Source organism: Macaca mulatta, chromosome 14 (assembly GCF_049350105.2).
Source record: "Macaca mulatta isolate MMU2019108-1 chromosome 14, T2T-MMU8v2.0, whole genome shotgun sequence".
Classification (NCBI taxonomy): domain Eukaryota; kingdom Metazoa; phylum Chordata; class Mammalia; order Primates; family Cercopithecidae; genus Macaca; species Macaca mulatta.
This window is the reverse complement of record NC_133419.1, coordinates 32309793-32330909: the sequence shown is the minus strand read 5'-3', so window position 1 is coordinate 32330909 and position 21117 is coordinate 32309793. Positions and strand designations below refer to the sequence as shown.

The 21117-nt window shown below is 36.5% G+C and overlaps 1 protein-coding gene across 2 annotated transcripts in view; it reads left to right on the top strand.

Moving 5' to 3' along the window:
- The window catches only part of QSER1 (glutamine and serine rich 1), an 84923-nt gene extending 64130 nt beyond the window's left edge, over nucleotides 1-20793 (top strand). The window contains exons 9-13 of one of the 2 annotated variants that reach the window (XM_028832510.2): nucleotides 6827-6964; nucleotides 9583-9680; nucleotides 13919-14071; nucleotides 15757-15852; nucleotides 16852-20793. In XM_028832510.2, the coding sequence (XP_028688343.1) occupies nucleotides 6827-6964; nucleotides 9583-9680; nucleotides 13919-14071; nucleotides 15757-15852; nucleotides 16852-16992 (626 nt within the window). In that variant the 3' untranslated portion in view covers nucleotides 16993-20793. 2 annotated transcript variants of the gene reach the window in all.
- Nucleotides 20794-21117: the final 324 nt, after the last annotated feature.

Here is a 21117-nt window from a genome sequence, read left to right as displayed (position 1 = left end):
TCTTGTAAACAAATGAGAGTCCTTAGAGGGATTTATAAAGGGGAAACAATATGGTGAAACTGAATTTGAATTACAGGACATAATTCAGGCATAAATTGAGTCTGTACCTAAATAGTGGCAGCAAGGATGGAGATGAGGGGACAGTTTTGAGAAATTCAGGATGTAATCTTGGCAGAACTTGAATGGTGAATTAGTTGTTGGGGCTATGGTTGAAGTTGATGTCCAAGATGGTTTCTGACATTACAAGTATCATTGCTTGAGAGATTATCTTAGAAATTATCTGATTAGAAATAGAACCATAATTTAAAAAATTCTTCAGTGCTGAAGTCTACTTTAAATTTACTGTTTTTATTTTTTATTTTTTTATTTTTTGAGTCAAGGTCTACTCCATTGTCTAGGCTAGACTACAGTGGTTCTGTCATGACTCACTGTAGCCTCAACCTCCCAGGCTCAAGTGATCTTCCCACCTCAGCCTCCCAAGTAGCTGGGACTACAGGTGGGCACCACCACACCCAGCTAATTTTTAAATTTTTATCATTGTAGACACACGGTCTCACTATGTTGCCCAGGCTGATCTCAAATTCCTGGGCTCAAGCAATCCTCCCACTTTGGCCTCCCAAAGTGCTGGGATTATAGGTATAAGCCACTGTGCCCAGTCTAAATGTACTGTTTTTAAATGCTATTTGTGGGCAAGTGCAGTGGTGCACATCTGTACTCCTAGCTACTTGGGAGGCTCAGGAGAAAGGATTACTTGATCCCAGGAGTTTAAGACCAACCTAGACAGACAACATAGTGAGACTCCATCTCTTAAAAAAAAAAATAAAAAAATAAAGCTATTTGTAAATGGTTGTTTAGAAATATATACATCAGGCTGGGCGCAGTGGCTGATGCCTGTAATCCCAGCACATTGGGAGGTCAAGGAGGGTGGATCGCCTGATGTCAGGAGTTCGAGACCAGACTGGCCAACACGGTGAAACCTTGTCTCTACTAAAAATACAAAAAAATTAGCCAGGTGTGGTGGCAGGCACCTGTAATCCCAGCTACTCGCGAGGCTGAGGCAGGAGAATCATTTGAACCCAGGAGGTGGAGGTTGCAGTGAGCCAAGTTTGCGCTATTGCACTCCAGCCTTGGGCAACTAGAGCGAAACTCCATCTCAAAAAAAAAAAAAAAAGAAAGAAAAAAAAAAAGAAAAATATATACATCAGAAAATAAGGAAATTCAATGCCTTGAATATGCAGAGAAGGCATTATACATAATTTTTCCAGTTAGCAGTCTTGCCTACTGCTTAGAATCAAAATGTTTGGTTCTGAATTTGCTCTCAATTATAGTTTCTTCAAATGACAAGATAACATTTTCTTCCCTTGGTAATTTGAGTGACCACTAGGTGTCACTAATAGTTAAGCAAACACTTTTAGTGCCTTTTTTGTTCCTTGTTTTACATTCTCAGGCTAACGAATGGATTTAGTTCTCTTAAGAAGTCAAATATTGATAATAAACATATATTCATAGGCTGGTGATTTTCATTGTTTCAGGACTCCAATGAAGTCTTCGAACAGACTGAGGATTCTAGATACTTTGGTTTATGTGTGCTAAATCTATTGATATTCACTAAATACCAATTCAAAGTTTTAAAATATTTATTTAAAATGAACCCATTACTTATTAATGTGAGGTGTGTTTTTTAAAACAAAATTAACAGTATTTAGTGAGATGAGTACATATCTGCTTCTACATTTAGTTCGTTATTATATGTTATTTTGGCTAAAGTATCAAGAATATCCATACTTAACTGAGAAAGCAATTGAAATATTCCTTCTGTATGTAGTTAGGAAAAGGAGGAGGATTTCAGTTGCCTTCTCAGATACTTATAGATGCTCCTGATACTGACAAGTAGTAGTTTCTTGAGTTTTCATGCTATTACATTAAAATCTATTGGTTTGTCTTAACTTTTATATATCTCTCATCCATGCATGGATTTATAACATTGTTAATTGGTCATGTGAAAATATTAGTTAGCTTGGTGATATAGATTTTCCAATATTTTATTTCACACTTTAAAACACTGGTTAAATATAAATTTGCCTTTTTAACCATTTTTAAGTGTACAGTTTATTAGCATTATTTATATTCAAACTGTTGTATAACCCTCACCTCTATTTCCAAAACTTTTATCATCCCAAACAGAAACTGTAACCATTAAGCAACAACTACTTACTCTCTTTTTCCTCCAGCTACTGGTAACCTCTAATCTATTTTTTGTATATTGATTTTGTCCATTCTAAATGTCTCATATAAGTGGAATTATATAATATTTTTCCGTTTGTGTCTGGCTTCTTTCACTTAGCAGAATATTTTCAAGGTTCATCCATGTAAAAGCATATATTAGAACTTCATTACTTTTTATGGCTAAATAATATTCCATTGTATGTTTATACCACGTTTTATTGATGGACATTTGGTTTATTTCTTCCTTTTGGCTAACTGAATAATTGGTGTAATAAACATTGGCATACAAGTATCTAAGTTCCGATTTTCAATTTTGGAGGCATATACCTGAAGCAGAATTGTTATTGTTGTCACATATAATCCTGTGTTTAGCCTTTAGAGGAACCACCAAACTGTTTTCCACATGGTTACACCATTTTATATTCCCACCAGGAAAGCATGATGGTTCCAGTTTTTCCACATCTTTTGCTAACACTTGTTGTTTTCTGTGTGTGTGTGCATTTTTTAAAAGTCATCCTAGCAAGTGTGAAGTGGTATCTCATTGTGGTTTCAATTTGAATTTTTCTAGTGACTAATGATGTTGAGCATTTTTTCCATGTCCTTATTGGCCATTCGTGTATCTTCTTTGGAGAAATGTCTATTCAGATCCATTGCCCATTTTTAAACTGGGTTATTTGTCTTTTTGTTGTTAAGTTGTAGGAGTTTTTAAATATATTTTGGATATTAAACCGTTAATCAGATATATAATTTGAAAATGTTTCCTCCCATTTCGTAGGTTGTCTTTTTTACTTTCTTGATAATGTCCTTTGATGCACAAAAGTTTTAAATTTAGATGAAGCCCAATTTACTTATTTTTTCTTTTGTTGCTCAGCTTTTGTTCACATAGATCCATTGCCAAATCCAAGGACATAAAGATTTACTCCTACATTTTCTACTAAGAGTTTTATGGTTCTTGCTCTTAAGGTCAGATATTTCATTTTACACTATAAAAAAATAGCACTCATCAATTCTACGAATGATCTCATTAATGAAGTCTTAATTGGGAAGCTCTCAAACTCACAGTAGGGATAGAAGATGTCCAGAATTCTAATTTTCACTTGAAATCTCAAATTTTATCATTGGCAGCAAATACTGTCAGTTGTTTTCCTTGAATGAACAGATTCTCTTAATTTACTTTTAAGAAAATGTCTGCCAAATACCCAAGTCTGGATAGCCATAGTGTACCTGTCAGTCATTCTTTCAAATAAAAATGGTGTTTTGTTGGGGGAAAGAATAGCTAGTTCATCTTGTAACTCACACAACTGTATGGGTGCTCCTCCTGGTCATACCCATTATACTTACACAGAAGGGCTTTATGTGTACCTGCTATTTCATCACACAGAATATTAAAAGACATCTATTCAAGAGTAGAAATTTCATAAAAGTAGTAATTTTTACTCCTTCATCAAGGACTATTATTTTTTATGTTATCTTTTTTTGAGACAAGGTCTCACTCTTACCCAGGCTGGAGTGCAGTGGTGCAATCACGGCTCACTGCAACGTCAATCTCCCAGGCTCAGGTGATCCTCCCACCTCAGCCTCCTGGGTATCTGGGACTACAGGCGCATGTGTGCCACCATAGCTGGCTATTTTTTTGTATTTTTTAGTAGAGACGAGGTTTTTCCATGTTGCCTAGGCTCTTTTTGTTTGTGTTTGTATTTTGTTTGTTTCTGAGATGGAGTCTCGCACTATCATCCAAGCTGGAGTGCAGGGGTGCGATCTTGGCTCACTGCACCACCTCCCAGGTTCAAGCGATTCTCCTGCCTCAGCCTCCTGAGTAGCTGGGACTACAGGCGCCCGCCATCACGCCTGGCTAATTTTTTGTATTCTTAGTAGAGACAGGGTTTCTCTATGTTGGCCAGGCTGGTCTTGAATGCTTGACCTCGTGATCCACCTGCCTCGGCCCCCCAAAATGCTGGGATTACATGCGTGAGCCACCGCATCTGGCCTTGCCCAGGCTCTTTTTTAATTTTGTATTTTTAGAGACAGGTCTCACTCTGTCACCCAGGCTGGAGTGCATGGTGCAATCATAATTCACTGTAACCTCAAACTTCTGGCACAAGCAATCTTCTCACCTCAGTCCCCCAAGTAGCTAGGACTACAGGTATACACCACCACACCCAGCTAATTTTAAAGTTTTTTGTAGAGACTGGGTCTCACTCTGTTGCCCAGGCTAGTCTTAAACTCCTGGCCTCAAGCCATTGTCCTGCTTCAGCCTTCCAGAGTGCTGGGATTACAGGCATGAGTCACCGCACCTGGCCCTAAGACTACTCTGGTTGTTAATTAAGAGATGGGGTCTTATTCTGTCACAGGAGAGGAGTGGTACCTTTTTAGCTCACTGCAGCCTCGAACTCCTGGGCTCAAACAATCCTCCTACCTCAGGCTGCCAAGCAGCTAGTACTACAGGTGCATGCCACCACACCTAGCTAACTTAAAAATTTTTTTGTAGAGATGGTATCTCGCTAGATTGCCTGGGGTGGCCTTGAACTCCTGACCTCAAGCAATCTTCCCGCTCTGGCCTCCCAAAGTGCTGGTATTATAGGTGTGAGCCACCATGCCCAGCCCCTAGGACTGTTCCTAAGTGAAACTGAGTTTTTCCCCCTCCGAATACATGGTAGTGACATGACAAAGTCATGCAAAGTATATTACTACTAGTAGAGTTTGTTGTCATTGCCTTCATTTGTGGTAAGTAAGGCACCATCAATTTTACCCAATATTGGTTTTGCAAATGGCAATGCAGTGAAGAAAGTTCATAATATCTTAATATTATCATGAATACAGTTTTGGTATCAGAGACCACTGAAAGGGTTTTGGGGTCCCCCCTGGGGTCCATGGACTGTACTTTAAGAACTGCTGTTTAAAATACATACACCTACTATAGGCAAGGCACGGTGGCTTACAGCTAATCTCAGCACTTTCAGAGGCTGAGACAGAAGGATCACTTGAGACTGAGAGTTCAAGACCAGCCTGGACAACACAGTGAAACCCCATCTCTAAGAAGAAAAAAAATATATATGTATATATATACACACACACACACATACACATATATGCACACTATATACCCACATTAAAAATATTTTTAAACCTGCTATTTAAGGGTATGACTTTATTATATATTTGAATACAAAAAGTCAAAATTGAAACAAACTTTTTTTTTAGATGGAGTCTTGCTATATTGACCAGGCTGGTCTTGAACTCCCGGGCTCAAACAATCCTCCCACCTCAGCCTTCCAAGTAGCTGGGACTACAGGTGTGCACCAGCGCACCCAACAAGTTAATCTCCTAGTTCTTCCCATTGGATTTGAATGAAATTTCCTCTGTGCACAGGCTGCGTTTACATTAAAACGATTTTTTTCTTTTTTTCTTTTTCTTTATGAGACAGAGTCTTTACTCTGTTTCCCAGGCTTGAGTGCAGTGGTGCAATCACAGCTCTCTGCAGTCTCAACCTCCTAGACTCAAGCAGTCCTCTTGCCTCAGCCTCTTGAATAGCTGGGAATACTGGTACATGCCACCACACGTGGCTAATTTATTATTTTTTAAATTGAAACGATGTCCCACTATGTTGCCCTAGCTGGTCTTGAACTCCTGGGCTCAAGCAGTCCTCCCACCTTGGCCTCCCAAAGTGTTGGGATTACAGGCATGTGCTACTGCACCTGGCATACTTCTAAAAATTTTAATACATCCTAGGCAAGAATTTTATAGCAATATATGTGTAGGAATAAAATGGAAATCTATGTATTACTCATACATTGGATGTCATACGATTTCTTTACTACTAAACATAGAGAAACCATCAAGACTAGAGTAGCACCACCTGGCACCAGATGTCTGTGGTGGGATCCAGCGGAAGACAAATAGTTTCTTACCCAGTCTACTTTTTCTGGTGTTGGGCTTCAGAATCACCTAGGAAGGGCCAGGCATGGTGGCTCACGTGTGTAATCCCAACACTGGGAGGCTGAGGCGGGCGGATCACCTGAGGTCAGGAGTTTAAGACCAGCCTGGCCAACATGGTGAAACCCCGTCTCTACTAAAAATACAAAAAAATTAGCCAGGCATGGTGCTGTGTACCTATAATCCCAGCTACTCCGGAGGTTGAGGTGGAAGAATTGCTTGAACCTGGGAGGCGGAGGTTGCAGTGAGCCAAGATCACGCCATTGCACTCCAGCCTGGGCAACAAGAGCAAAACTCTGTCTTAACACACACACACACACACACACACACACACACACACACACCCCACAAAAGAATCACCTAGGAAGCTTTTTAAGAGCATAATACTTAAGCTTCGTCACCACTACCACGACCACCACCACTACCAAAGATTCTGTTTTAGGAAGTCCAGCAGTCTGGCTTTTTGTTCTATTGTTAACAAAGCTCTGCAGTCATTGTGATGTGCATACCAGCTTTGAGAATCCCAGACCTTTTAAAGGTAAGGTGAGAAGTCTTGAATTTGAAGAAATTGTATCTGCAATCTGCTTCTAGAGTCTCGTTATAGAGAAAAGTGTTTTTTAAATTGTCAGGAAGGAAAATTTAATATTTAACCCTTTCTCCCTCCCAGAATTTGATCCTCCCGCTCCCTTTGTTACTCGCTTTTTGAACACAAGAGCAATGAAGGAAACCTTTAAGAGCTACATGGAATTGCTTGTTAGCATTGCCTTGGACCCTGACACAATGCAAGCCTTAGAGAAGAGCAATGGTACAGTCTTCTAAGCAGTACTTTCTTGGTAGTAATTCCTGGAATTAAAAAAAGAAATCTTGTCCGTTAGTTATATGTTTATATGTAGTTACATGTTTATAGGTGGCTTGTGTAATATATACCTATAAATTGTCAGTTAAATACATAGCATCTTAATTCTATAAAATGGTCATATCTTTTCATGCATTCTCTGAATATTTGAACTTTTATTGCTTTCTACTTGTGGGAAAATTGTATAGCTACTAACCAGTTTCTTCCAACTCTAGAATCTAATCATCTTCATAAATAGTTTACTAAGTTTTGGTATTACATGGAAGGTCTGTATGTCAGTATATTTTATTTTCCAATAATTGAAAAGATGAACCAGATAAAAGTGGCATAAAGATTAAAATCATATACTTGTATATTTAGTAAAAGATACATCATAACAATTATTTTCTGATCAATTAGTATTAAACCAGTAAATGCACTGGGTTATACCAATTAATATTATTCCTTTTAGTTATTTGAGAAATCTCCATACTGTTTTCCATAGCAGTTGTACTAATTTACATTCTCACCAGCAGTCCCACTACTGAGTATCTACATAAAGGAAAATAAATCATACCAAAGAGACACATGCACACGTATGTTTATTGCAGCACAGTTCACAACTGTAAAGATATGGAAAGTGACCATCAGCCGATGAGTGGATAAAGAAAATATAGTGAATTCTATTCAGCCATAAAAAAGAGTGAAATAATGTCTTTTGCAGCAACTTGGGTGGAACTGGAGGTCATTATTCTAACTGAAGTAACTCAGGAATGGAGAACCAAGTATCACATGTTCTCACTTATAAGTGAGAGCTAAGCTATGGGTACACAAAGGCAGTGTGGTATAATGGACATTGGAGACTCAGACGGGGAGAGGGTGAGAAAGGGGTAAGGGATGAAAAACTACCTATGGGGTACAATGTACACTACTTGGGTGATGGATGCACTGAAATCTCAGACTTCACCACTATACAGCTCATCCATGAAACCAAAACCACCTGTACCCCTAAAGCTATTGAAATTTTTTAAAAGTTGTTGTTAAAGAAGAAAATAAAAGGTACAGGAAGAATATGGCATTATAGTCTTATGGAACCACCACTGTATATGTGGTCTGTCATTGCCAAAAATGTCATTATGCAGTGCATGACTATATACTGTTTTATTATGTTCACATACTTAGGCACATATTCTAGTTTAACCTTAAAACAACTTAGCCATTTTGTGGATTAAGACAGGTTCAGAGAGGTTAAGTGACTTGCTTAAGGGCCCACAAACTGGAAAGTGGCAGAGAAAGGATTAAAATAAAAAGTCTTCTAATTTCTGGTCCAGTTCTTCTTACCACGTAATCAGAGACAGTAACCTATATATCAGTCATTTTCGAGTAATGTGGAGCTGGAAGGGACTTTAGATATTAACTAGTCTAAAACATTTATTTTGTAAAGTTCAAAAGAGATTAAAGTTAGATAACAAGTTAGAGGTTGAAGAACCATGATTAGAACTCAGTTAATCCCAGGTCAGCATTTTTGCTATTAAATGTTATATTCCTTGCATCATAAAATATGCTTCTCTTTGTGGTAGTCATTTCTGTGTAGTTGTATTTTGAAAGATTTTTAAAAATTGCTTATCAGTGTTTTCTGATTTTTCTCTAATACAAGGGGAGAAAAATTTTTAAGGTTATTATTTTTAAATCACAAGTGTTTAAAACTTGTTTTTGTAGAATGTAAATACAGTATTAGAACAGATTTAATCACTAACAGAAAGACTATATAAACAATCATTTTACTTAGCTGTGAAACTTGTGACCTGGATTCTGGGGATTTTTTTTTTCCAGAAAGGTTATTAGAAGCAGTTAGTATTATAAAATATAATAAATTACTATGCTGATAAATTAAGAGTCTAATAATCTAAAATGTTTAATGCTACACCAAAACTAATTATATTCTAAAAGTGCTTTTCTTAATGGAACTTAAAGTTCAGAGTGTTGACATTGAAAGCCAAAAGCTTTGAATAGGAATCTTTGTCATAATTTTACTCTCCCCTCTTTTTCTAAAATAACTATTTTGATTCATATTTTTCGTACTGGGTTTTGATCATTTTTCTTCCCCTACTTTTTCTTTGCTTCAAATTAAAGTGACTTAATATCCCTTGGTCATACTCAGTGTTTTGTTAGATCAGTTTGTATTTTGTAATACTACGATTGTTCAGATTGTTCAGAGGGTAAATGAGGTCTGAAGAAATTAGGCAGCTTGCCCATTGGTCACATAGCTGCCACATATCAGTTCTATTCAGTTAAAAGCCAGTTCTAGTTTATCCAGCAGTTCTAGTTCAGCTAAAACTTAGGACTTTGGATCCTCATATAGTGCTCATCCCATCATCATACTGAGCTGCCTCTTTCTCACTTGCTATTATAAACCTACTTTTCAAGTTAACCTTTGTTCAGAAAGCTTCATGTCCAGTTTTTTGCAATCAATATTTTACATATGCCAATGAATTTAGTGTATTTTAATACATGTTTTGAGAAAAAGTTGGAATTTTTATTAAGTATTTATTGATAGTTTATCCTGTTAAATTATAATGTTGTTTCAGATGAGCTACTTTTACCTCATATGAAAAAAATAGATGGCATGCTAAATGATAACCGAAAGAGACTTCTTTTGAATCTTCATTTGGATCAATCATTCAAGGTATTTCCTTCTGATGACTTATTAGCAAAACTCAATGGCAATCATAGTCTTCAGTATAATAGAAAGGACATTTATGAAAATCATTCACTTACAAAATTTTTCACCTAACAAAAATTTGGTTTTTATTCATTGTAAGTCTATTTAGTTTGTCTTTTTTAGTGTTAATCATTTGCTTTTCTCCACTTAAATTTATTTTTTAGGCATTTATAGTTATCTATTTTGTATCTTCTATAAAATAATTTCCAGATGTCTCCGAAAGTATTTCCTTTAAACTACTGTATTCTAATTTTTTCTTTTAACATTTCAAAATTTTTACGTTTTGTCTGTAATTAAAATTAGCTTTTCCTTAGCACAGTTGTCAAAATTCCCCTTACGTGCCTCATTTATTCAATATCAGAGGAAACATTGATTTTTATAAGGGTAGGAAATGTATATAATTCTATCTGTTAATATATCTTGGCAATATAAGTTGGTTTTGGTGTTATCAGAAATATAGAAAAGAGCTAATCTAAACTCAGATAATTTATCATAGAAGCTACTTAGTAATTTAAAAATTTCTAGCTTTTTTTTTTTTTTTTTTTTGAGACGGAGTCTCGCTCTGGTACCCAGGCTGCATTGCAGTGGCACAACCTTGGCTTGCTGCAACCTCTGCCTCCTGAGTTGAAGCGGTTCTTGTGCCTCAGCCTCCTGAGTAGCTGGGATTACAAGTGCCCACCACTACACCCGACCAATTTTGATATTTTTAGTAGAGACAGGATTTCACCATGCTGGCCAGTCTGGTCTTGAACTCCTGACCTCAGATGATCCCCCCACCTTGGCCTCCCAAAGTGTTGGGATTACAGGCGTAAGCCACTGCACCTGGCCGAGCTTTTTATTTCAATTGGAGAAGAGGCACGCAAATTTATTAACGTGCACATGGGAGAGAATCACAGAGTGATTACTCCCTAGCCTTTCTTATTCAAAGTATAATATCACATTGAGAATCATTTGGTTATATCTACTTTGGGGAACATTTTTTAATTGATGGTAACAATATTATACATTTGAATAACTTGTCCACATCCCTATTTATGTGAACTCCATGTAAAAGTGAATATTGACTTCATTTCAATTAGGTGAAAACTGAGGCTATTAGATTGTGTTTAAAACTAAATGACACTAAACTATCATAGTAGTCATGTATTCTTCACTGCCGTGTACTCGCAGCAGGAAAAAAAGTTAGAAGCTAGTAAGAAATCCAGTACTAAGAATTTGGTCTCCTGACTCACAGTCCAGTTTGTGTTTTTTTGGTTTTGTTTTTGAGATGGAGTCTTGTTCTTTTGCCGAGGCTGGAGTCCAGTGGCGTGATCTCAGCTCACTACCATCTCCACCTCCTGAGTTCTAGAGATTCTCCTGCCTCAGCCTCTCCTACTCAGACTGGATGTAGCTGGGACCACAAGCATGCCCCACGACATCCGGCTAATTTTTGTGTTTTCAGTAGAGATGGGATTTCACGATGTTAGTCAGGCTGGTCTCGAACTCCTGACTTCAAGTGATCCACCTGCTTCGGCCTCCCAAAGTGCTGGGATTATAGGCATGAGCCATGGCACTCGGCTCTAGCCCAGTGTTTCCTACTTAACTGCTGCCTTCAAATAAATGAAATATTCTTTTGTGAAATACTATATTTTGTGGAACAAGGGTACATTTTTAGATAGGTGTTTTCTAAAGATTTACTAAATTTTAAAAATTACCAGGTTTGGCTAATCACTGTAGAAACGTCAAACCAGTTCTTTAACAAGATTTCTAATTCTGTTATTAGTTATTAATTTTGATAATTGTCATATAAAGCAATTTGCATTTCTTTTTCTTTTTTTTTTTTTTTTTTTGAGACAGAGTCTCACTCTCTCCCAGGCTGAAGTGCAGTGGCGCTATCTCCGCCCACTGTAACCTCCTCCTCTCCTGCCTCAGTCTCCAGAGTGGCTGGGATTATAGGCACCCACCACCACACCTGGCTAATTTTTGTATTCTTTTTTTTTTTTTTTTTTTTTGAGGCGGAGTCTCGCTCTGTCGCCCAGGCTGGAGTGCAGTGGCGCGATCTCCGCTCACTGCAAGCTCCGCCTCCTGGGTTCCCACCATTCTCCTGCCTCAGCCTCCCGAGTAGCTGGGACTACAGGCGCCCGCCACCACGCCTGGCTAATTTTTTGTATTTTTAGTAGAGACAGGGTTTCACCGTGGTCTCGATCTCCTGACCTTGTGATCCGCCCGCCTCGGCCTCCCAAAGTGCTGGGATTACAGGCGTGAGCCACCGCGCCCGGCAATTTTTGTATTCTTAGTAGAGATGGGGTTTCACCGTGTTGGCCAGGCTGGTCTTGAACTCCGGGCTTCAAGTGATCTGCCCGCCTCCGCCTCCTAAAGTGCTGGGATTACAGGTGTAATCCATGCCCAGCCTTAGCAATTTGCATTTCAAAGCCAAATTACATAATATTAAGAGTTATAATGATTTGAAGTAAAATATTACAAATAGTAGATGAAGAAAGGTTTTTCCGTTCTTTAGAAATAGTTAGTGTGCTTTCCTATGTTGATCTTCGTGATGTTAGGAGTCCTGAAGCCTTTTCAAGGTAATGATGTTCTGCCTTTTTCTGAAATCTGCGTACTTCAGATCATCTTAGGCATCTTGTGGTCATTGGAAAGATTTAAATTTTTTTCTTTCATCTCCACTGACTTAGTGTGTGTTGATTCCAAATTTAGAATGTTTAGACTTTAAATTCTATTTGTTGCAAATAGTAATTCTGGATCCAAAAATTGTCAAGGTGCATGTTTTAAATGGAAAACACCAGAGTACATGATAAGAGCACAAATAATCTGAGAAAGGAACAAAGCTAGAACGTGATGGTAGCTCACTCTGGTAGAAAATGCCAAAAGTGTTATTGTTTCTATCAAATGAAATTGAGTTCCTTAATACACTTATACTAAGAAAAATTTAGGTTGCCTGTTTTTAAAAAGGTACCATTTTCAGGGCCCCAATACCAGGTGCTTGGAAACAATAGATGAGTTTGGAGAAGAGTGGCCTTAAAGGTTGTAACTGTTCATAAAACGTGCTTATCGAATGAGGACTGCATTCTGAATCATAAATATTATAGGAGAACGTCAACATTTTTAGTGTCAAAATAATAAATGATGGTAGGAGCTTGATTTAATTTTTATAAAGTCATAATCGAACTAGTTAAATGTCACTACAAGTATCATTCAGTTATTGTTTGTAGCTTTTCAGTCAGGCAGGATGATTTGCCAAGTAGGTGAGGGCATAAATAGGCCAGTGGCTTATTTATTTATTTATTTAGAGACAGAGTCTCTCTCTGTCACCCTGACTGGAGTGCAGTGACGTGATATTGGCTCATTGCAACCTCTGCCTCCCAAGTTCAAGTGATTCTCTTACCTCAGCCTCCTGAGTAGTTGGGATTACAGGTGTGCACCACCACACCCAGCTAATTTTTGTATTTTTAGTAGAGACAAGGTTTTGCCATGTTGGTCAGGCTGGTCTCGAACTCTTGGCCTCAAGTTATTTGCCCACCTTGGCCTCCCAGAGTGCTGGGATTACAGACATGGGCCACCTTGCCTGGCCACCAGTGCCTTTTAAAGGATGGAGTGGAATTGGTTTTACCACATGACCACTGTCAAAAAACCCATCATACTCTGTTTTAGGATCTTATCTTACAGGTACTTGTCTCGCATTCAAAATAAGCAAGAGAAGAGTGAAGTCAGGGAAGCACTACAGTGCTGCTTCTCCTCTGTCCTCATCTTCACCAGAGGCAGATGACTTCTCTGTAGCAAGGTCCAGCCACATTTCACGGGGCGAGCAGTGGTTTAAGTGGTAGGGCTTTACTAAAACATATATGTGTCTCTTTCTCCTGCCTTGAAGCCAGAGACATTACTAGAAATTAGACATTACTAGGATTCCCAGTGTGGTGTGCTGTTGCTTAAATAAGCAGGTCATAGAGTTGGCTCAGATTCAAGGGATGGGGAAATAGATTACATATCCAATAGGAAGAGCTGCAAAGAACTTGTGACCATGTTTAAACCCCAGCCTGTGTATGTATATGTATGCATATGTGTATATATTTACCACATCCCATCAGTACCCACACATCTCTCTGCAGATAGGTGTTTGTGTGCACACACACTTCTAAATTTTAGATAGCTAGAAGTAGTTTAGGTTAGTTTTCTTCTGGTGTCAGTTATTTTACTTCATTGTTTTCCAGAATGCTTTGGAAAGTTTTCCTGAACTAACAATAATTACTCGAGACTCTAAAGCAAAGAGTGGAGGAACTGCTATTTCTAAAATCAAAATGAATGGCAAAGCTTATAATAAGAAAACTCTAAGGACCTCTAAAACAACCGCTAAATCTGCACAAGTAAGTGTAATTGATTATTAATGCAACTGTACCTTTTCCAATTGTTACTATAATTCCTACTTAAAACATTGAAACAAGCAAATATTTTACTATGTTGTCATTAAGTGTGAAGGTTTTTCAGGTAGAAATAAGCAGCACTGGCCTAAGGAAGAGGGATGCATGGTTGTTTATTTTTTTTCTATAGCACAGTATCAGGCATATAATATGTGCTCACAAATTTCTTAAATTGACTAATATGGAATAAATTATCTCACGTTCGTGTTGATATATTCGTAGGTAGTTTTTTATTTTCTTAATTGCATATATTATGTACAAAATGTTATGTTTTGAAATGTGTATACATTGTGAGATGGCCAATTCGAACTCATTAACATATGCATTACCTGTATTATAGGTATATTTTTAATTGGGTATGCATGCACATAGATAAGTGAGTGTGCACAACACATTCCATAAAAAGATGAAATGTTTATTTCATATCTGCAAAGTCATTAAAATTGGAATTTGCTCATCTTTAAACATAGTATAAATTGTTATAACCTTTTCAGAAAACAGTTTGGCAACATATCAGCTTCACAGCAAAAATGTATTCAGGGCTAAGCACAATGGCTCAAGCCTATAATCCCAGCACTTTGGGAGGCTGAGGCAGGAGGATCACTTGAGTCCAGGTGTTCAAGACCAGCCTTGGCAACAAAGCAAGACTCCATGTACCCTGCGGGGAGAAAAAAAAATTAGCCAGGCATGGTGCCGTGCACCTGTAGTCCTAGCTACTTGAGAAGCTGAGTGGGAAGATCGCTTGAGCTCAGGGAATTGAGACTGCAGTGAGCTGTGATCACATCCCTGCACTCCAGCCTGGGTGACAGAATGAGACACTGTCTCAAAAAAAAAAAAAAAAAAAAAAAAAAAAAGTATTCTGTAGAAACAGATTCAGAAATGCATAAAAATACATACCTTTGCTCATTGTAGAATTGTTTGTAAGAGCAATCCAATTATGTACCACCAGTGTGAAGTTAGATAAATGAAGAGCCACCTAATGTCATACTACGTGCTTTTTATAAAGAGATAGATTTGTTCATTCTTTCAAAAAAATTTTTTTGAGTGCCTATAGCATGCCAAGTACAGTTCTAAGTACTAAAGATACAACAGTGAAAACTGGTTAAAAGTCCTCACCCTCATATAGGGACAGCTATATGTACTAAATGAAAAGATAACCAATTTTTAGTTAGGTCAAAAAACAAGTTGGAAGAAAGAAAAGTTGCTGGACAATATGTATAGTGTGATTCCCTTCTCAATACAGAATTAGTGTTATTAACATACATGTTATACCTAGGGGAAAAACATTAAAAAATATATAACATGCCATCAGCTTTGTTTAGCTCTGAAGCAGGAGATTATAGGGAGCTTTTATTTTATAAATCATCTCATATGTTTATTATTTAAATTTTCCTATAATGCTTAAGTTTTTTCAATAATGCATATTTATATTCAGGATAAAGAATAAGATTTTAAAATATAATTTAAATTCTTATTTTGAATAAGTCTCTCCATATTAACACAACTGAATACCTACCCATATATGTCATTTTCGACATTGCCATTGAGACTTTTGATCCAGTATTTTCCTCAAAGTGTTCTTAGCTCAGATACTCCATGAAATATATCTATAAACTTTTTTCTTTTTATAGGAGTTTGCTGTCGATCCAGAGAAAATACAGTTGTATTCTTTGTATCATTCACTCCATCATTATAAATATCATGTTTATCTGATATGTAAGGATGAGGTAATTTCTTCTCATTTATTTAAAAAAGAAATGTTTTTCAGAACGTTAAGGAGACTCTAGCTATGGTATTTTGGAATGTTTTAAAGAGAATTGTGAAACACCTGTGTGTATATATTTTGCCTATGTGTTCTATAAATAATGATTCGATTTATTGTTCTGAGTCTCTCTGCTATGTTTTGTGCTCAGATTTACCCTAGCCTCACCACCTCTTGTAGCAGCTATAATTGGTAATGTTTTAAAGCTGTCGATGCTTGCTTTACATCGCCATAATAAATGATGTTTTATTGCGTTTTGTTCTCTCACAGTGTATGATGATCTGCTTTAATTCACTTCAGTCACTGCTTTGACATCTCGCTGCTTTACTTATTACTTAGAAAGGCCTTATCCCACTTAATTGCAGAGAAATGGGGTTTTGTGCCTTGGCATGAAAAACTAAAAGTTAAAATTTAATTGTAGCTTTTCAGTTGTTCAGAAATTATACATGACAAAATATTACCTCATGGATGGGATATAAGCATTAATTTCCACAGACAGGTTAAATGGTTGTAGACAATACTACCTATTTAACCAGCACTATCACTTCTGTTAATTAAAAAGGGTTAAGTTGGTCCAAGGCTATATCTAATGTGTTTGACAGTAGTCTGGTATGGAAAGATGCTCATAAATCTAACCTTTATATAGCAAAAGACAAAGCAAAGATGGTGATGCAAAATAGGTTGACTACTTTTACAATGCTTTAAAATGCAGAATCGACTCCAAAATTTGTCATTTGGCTTTTAACGTAATTGGAAGAAATGGAGGAAGTTTGAAGTACGTTTTCTAGCCTTCCTTTCTGCCCCCTTGGAGCCAAAGATGAGAGGATTAGATCTCACCCAAATTTATCTGAAATAATAATTCTCCATGGATAGAATGAAGAAAAAAATTAAATACCAGTACTTGTAGTTGAACTTAAGTATGACGTGATAAGTATAAGCTAATTTGGCAATTTTCTTTTTTTAGATTTCTTCCGTGCAGAAAAAAAATGAAGATTTAGGACAGGAGGAAATTGTTCAACTTTGTATGAAAAATGTAAAATGGGTGGAGGACCTCTTTGAAAAATTTGGAGAACTTCTAAATCATGTACAGCAGAAATGTTCCTAACTTTTCCACAAAAATCCCATCTTTCTGTAGCACTAATGAAATGGCAGATATGGGGCGGTCAAAGATAATCAGATGTCAAGTAGTGGTCTGCAGGCCGGCCGCTTCCATCACGGACCTGTCATCACCACCTCTGCTGAAGGACAGTGGTGCGCCTTTAGGAAGGAAGTTAGTCCTCTGGAAATGGACCTAAATCCCACCACATTTTTACCCTAATGAATGATTTTTCTATTTTGTAAACCATTGGGTAACTTGAGTTATATTTTCAGAAACATTTTTTGACAAATGATGAAGCATGCACTAAGTATAATTTTTCTTTATTGCTAGAGAAATAACACTTAAAGTAACGATTTTTTTTTCTGACTCTGGCTAAACACCAGAATGACAGAGAAGTGGCAGAAACCATACGTTTGTACTCACATCTGGCCACAAAACCAGAAATATTGTACATTATGTAAAGAGGTCTGGTGTGGTGTGACATCCTGTATGAGAATATCATCAATTTAAAATATAAAATTTGGAAACTGTTCTGCTTTACAGACTCCTTTTACTCTTAACATGTTCAGGAAACTGGATGTGGAATTGGTGCAATTCTCTGACTGCTTTTTGTGTCAAATTATATTGTGACAAAAAAACAATGACATACTATTTTCCCTATCACAAAGAAAAGTATTTTCGTTTATACTGTGTTTTTTCCTTTGGAAAATTTTCAATTGTACATTTTATTTCACTAATAGTTGTATTTTTCACAAGGAAAATGTTGTGGTTATAATTATGTTTGATATATCTCTACAACACCTTTTGTTATTTTCAGTAAATCTTATTTAGTTATATGTTGAATTTTTATCGTGAATTCTATCTTGAGGTAACCATTTTTGTTCATACAAATTTGCTTCAGTGTTATCCAGAATATGCATTCAGTACTAGAATTAGTTTAGCTTTATAAATAGGGCTGTGTTAGACACTGCAGTAATTTTCTAATTCATAAAATAAACTTCTTACTAAACTAGCACTTGATTAACTTGTCGAGGTAAAAATCTAACTACATTTACATTTTGAAGAATAAAACTGATAATTAGACTATTTGCAGTGTTAAACACAGCTTCCTTAACTCTTAGAACTGGAAGTTGTAGAGCTCTCCTTTTGGTGCCTTTCCAGCCTTTATACACACTATTGTAGCTTTCTTAGGTTTGATAGGTAGCGTTTCAAGTAGTTTAGCTGAGACAGTGAATGTATTAGGTTCAACATGACCTTGTGTTTTATTTGTGTTTGCCAACAGGATGCCTTATTTGTTTGAGAAAAAGATTTACTAGTGTCATTCTAAACTATCTCCTTTTTTAGGATTCTAAAGAAGTTAATCATCATTCTTTTGTTTATTTTACCACCGTTTAGTGCCTTAAATCCTATCAAGAAAGCAGTGTTACTGCTCAATGCCCAAATAAGACACGTGGATATTGCTATTGTCTTGCTTTTGAGTTAACAGGCCAACTTTTTATACTTAAAACCTCAGTAAACTGGCAAAGAATTGAAGGTAACGTGATTTGATTTGAGAAGAAAACATTGTAGCATTGGGTGAAAAATGAGTATTTGAATTAAGCTTATATATTTATTTCTGATGGTTATCTTATTAAAAGCAATAATCCTTAATACTGTACTTGCCATTAGACTAGGTACTCAGTAATGGAAGTTTCTCTCAAGGGTTAAATGTTCCATTTTTGAAAGTTTTAAAAAACCTGTTTGGGTGGTTTATTTTGAAAACAAAAGTAACCTATTAGATTCATTTTGCCTAACTCATATGAGAGTCACAGAGTATCAACGGTGAGAGCATCATAAAATGAATTTTCCAAGTGGAGAAGAGTAGGAAGCAGCCATATTTCTTTCTGATATTATTGACTCTGGACAGAATTGATGTCTTTCATTTCCAAAATGCAAAGTAGGGAACTACATCTCCTAAAGTAGCATTATAAATATACATCTTTATATTACTCTTCCAGCTTATGTTCCTAAATCATTGATAATTTAAACATTTTTAAAAGCCACCTTAATTTAGGTGGCTCTTGGAGTCGATGTTTGAATTCACTAGCCACATTTTCTTCATGATATGCCTCGTGGCAAACAAAGATGTTTCCTTAAGATGAATTTTATGTTTCCCATAGAAAATAATTCATTTCCTTTGGCACTGCAGTTGCCCTCAAACTGCTTGCAGTTGTATTCATTTTAGCACAACAAAGGTTTTCATAATACGGGAGGCCAAGTCTATGATACTGCCTCAAAGAGACCCTATTGTTTAGATGCATCATCTTCTCTCATTTGATCCATAGAGCATAGGCAAAGACATCAACCTCAGGCCTTAGAGAAAAGTGGAAATGTTATTATGACAACCATCCATGAGTTATCGCTTTTTATGAAGTTAAATACAGTCATGTGTTGCCTAACAGCAGGGATACATTCTGAGAAATGCATTGTTAGGCAATTCCGTTGTGTGAACATCATAGTGTACTTACACAAACCTAGGTGGCACAGCCCACAACATACCCAGGCTATATGGTAAACCTGTACAGCATGTTGCTGTACTGAATATTGTAGGCAGTTGTAACACAATGGTATTTGTGTATCTAGACATAGAAAAGATACAGTAAGAATATGGTATTACAATCTTACGGGACCACTGTCAGATATGCGGTCTGTCTTTGAAAAGTTGTTACGCGGCGCATGACTATAAATACCTAGCTGGTTAGCATTTACATTCCTTGCCAGGGAGTTTGAAATTTATAATATAGAAATAACTTTAGGTTTTAGGTAGAGTTAAAGAGGTAAAGCACATGTTGCCACAACCCAGGAAAGTATTTTTAAGAAAGACTGGATTTTCCTACCTTTAGAGATCTAAAAAAAATTTAATATAAAAAATCAGTTTGTGTTGGTGTTTATTACTAGTTCAGATGAGTGCCTGCTGAAGGGCCCCCTTGTCATTTTCATTATAACCCAGTTTCCACTTACTTGACCTCTCAGTCATAAATGTGTAATGATTTATGAATTAGCACAGTAAGTTGACACTAGAAACTGCCCATTTCTGTATTACACTATCAAATAGGAAGCATTGGAAAGATGGGGGAAAAAGTCTTATTTTAAAATGGCTTAGAAAGTTTTCAGATTACTTTGAAAATTCTAAATTTCTTTGTTTCTAAAACTTGAAAATATGTAGATGGACTCATGCATTAAGATTGTTTTCAAAGCTTTCTTCACATTTTTAAAGTGTAATTTTCCTTTTAATATACATATTTATTTTCTTTAAAGCAGCTATATCCCAACCCATGACTTTGGAGATATACCTGTAAAACCAATATAACAGCAGGGTTATTGAAGCAGCTCTCTCAAATGTTGCTTCAGATGTGCAAGTTGCAAATTTTATTGTATTTGTAGAATACAATTTTTGTTTTAAACTGTATTTCAATCTATTTCTCCAAGATGCTTTTCATATAGAGTAAAATATCCCAGGATGACTGCTTCTGTGTCAGTTGCATTTGACGCATAACTGCACAAATGAACAGTGTGTACTCTTGGTTGTGCGTTAACTTACATGTATAATTTTTGGCATCTGTGTTCACAAATGCATGTGTTAGCAAATCACCTTTATTTATAAGTGACAATATTTGAAGTTAATGATATAAAGAAACCTGCATTTGTAGTCCAGCATTTTCATTTGGTCCATAACACAATGTATGGAAATGTGAAAGACAATTTTGTACATTTGTTTGTTACTAACTCAGATCATTAAAATGAAAACAATTTTTTTAAACAAGAAAATCAAAATGTTTGAGGGTTTTTTGTTGTTTGTTTTTTTAAGAATTGAAAACAGGTATCATATAGCCAAAATCATCATCATGTTACAGATTCCTCACACAAACTAAACAGTTATTAGTTACAAATGGTATAGGGCCCACCCATTATTTTCTCAGATTATTTTAAGTTAGTATTTGATGAACTTTGCATCTTTAGCTAACAATAGCAGACCATATTTAAGAGTTTCTGTTTTAAGATATAACTTTTAGTCCTTTTCCACCTATAAAGAGTTAAAAATCTGCCGGGCACAGTGGCTCACACCTGTAATTCCAGCACTTAGGGAGGCCA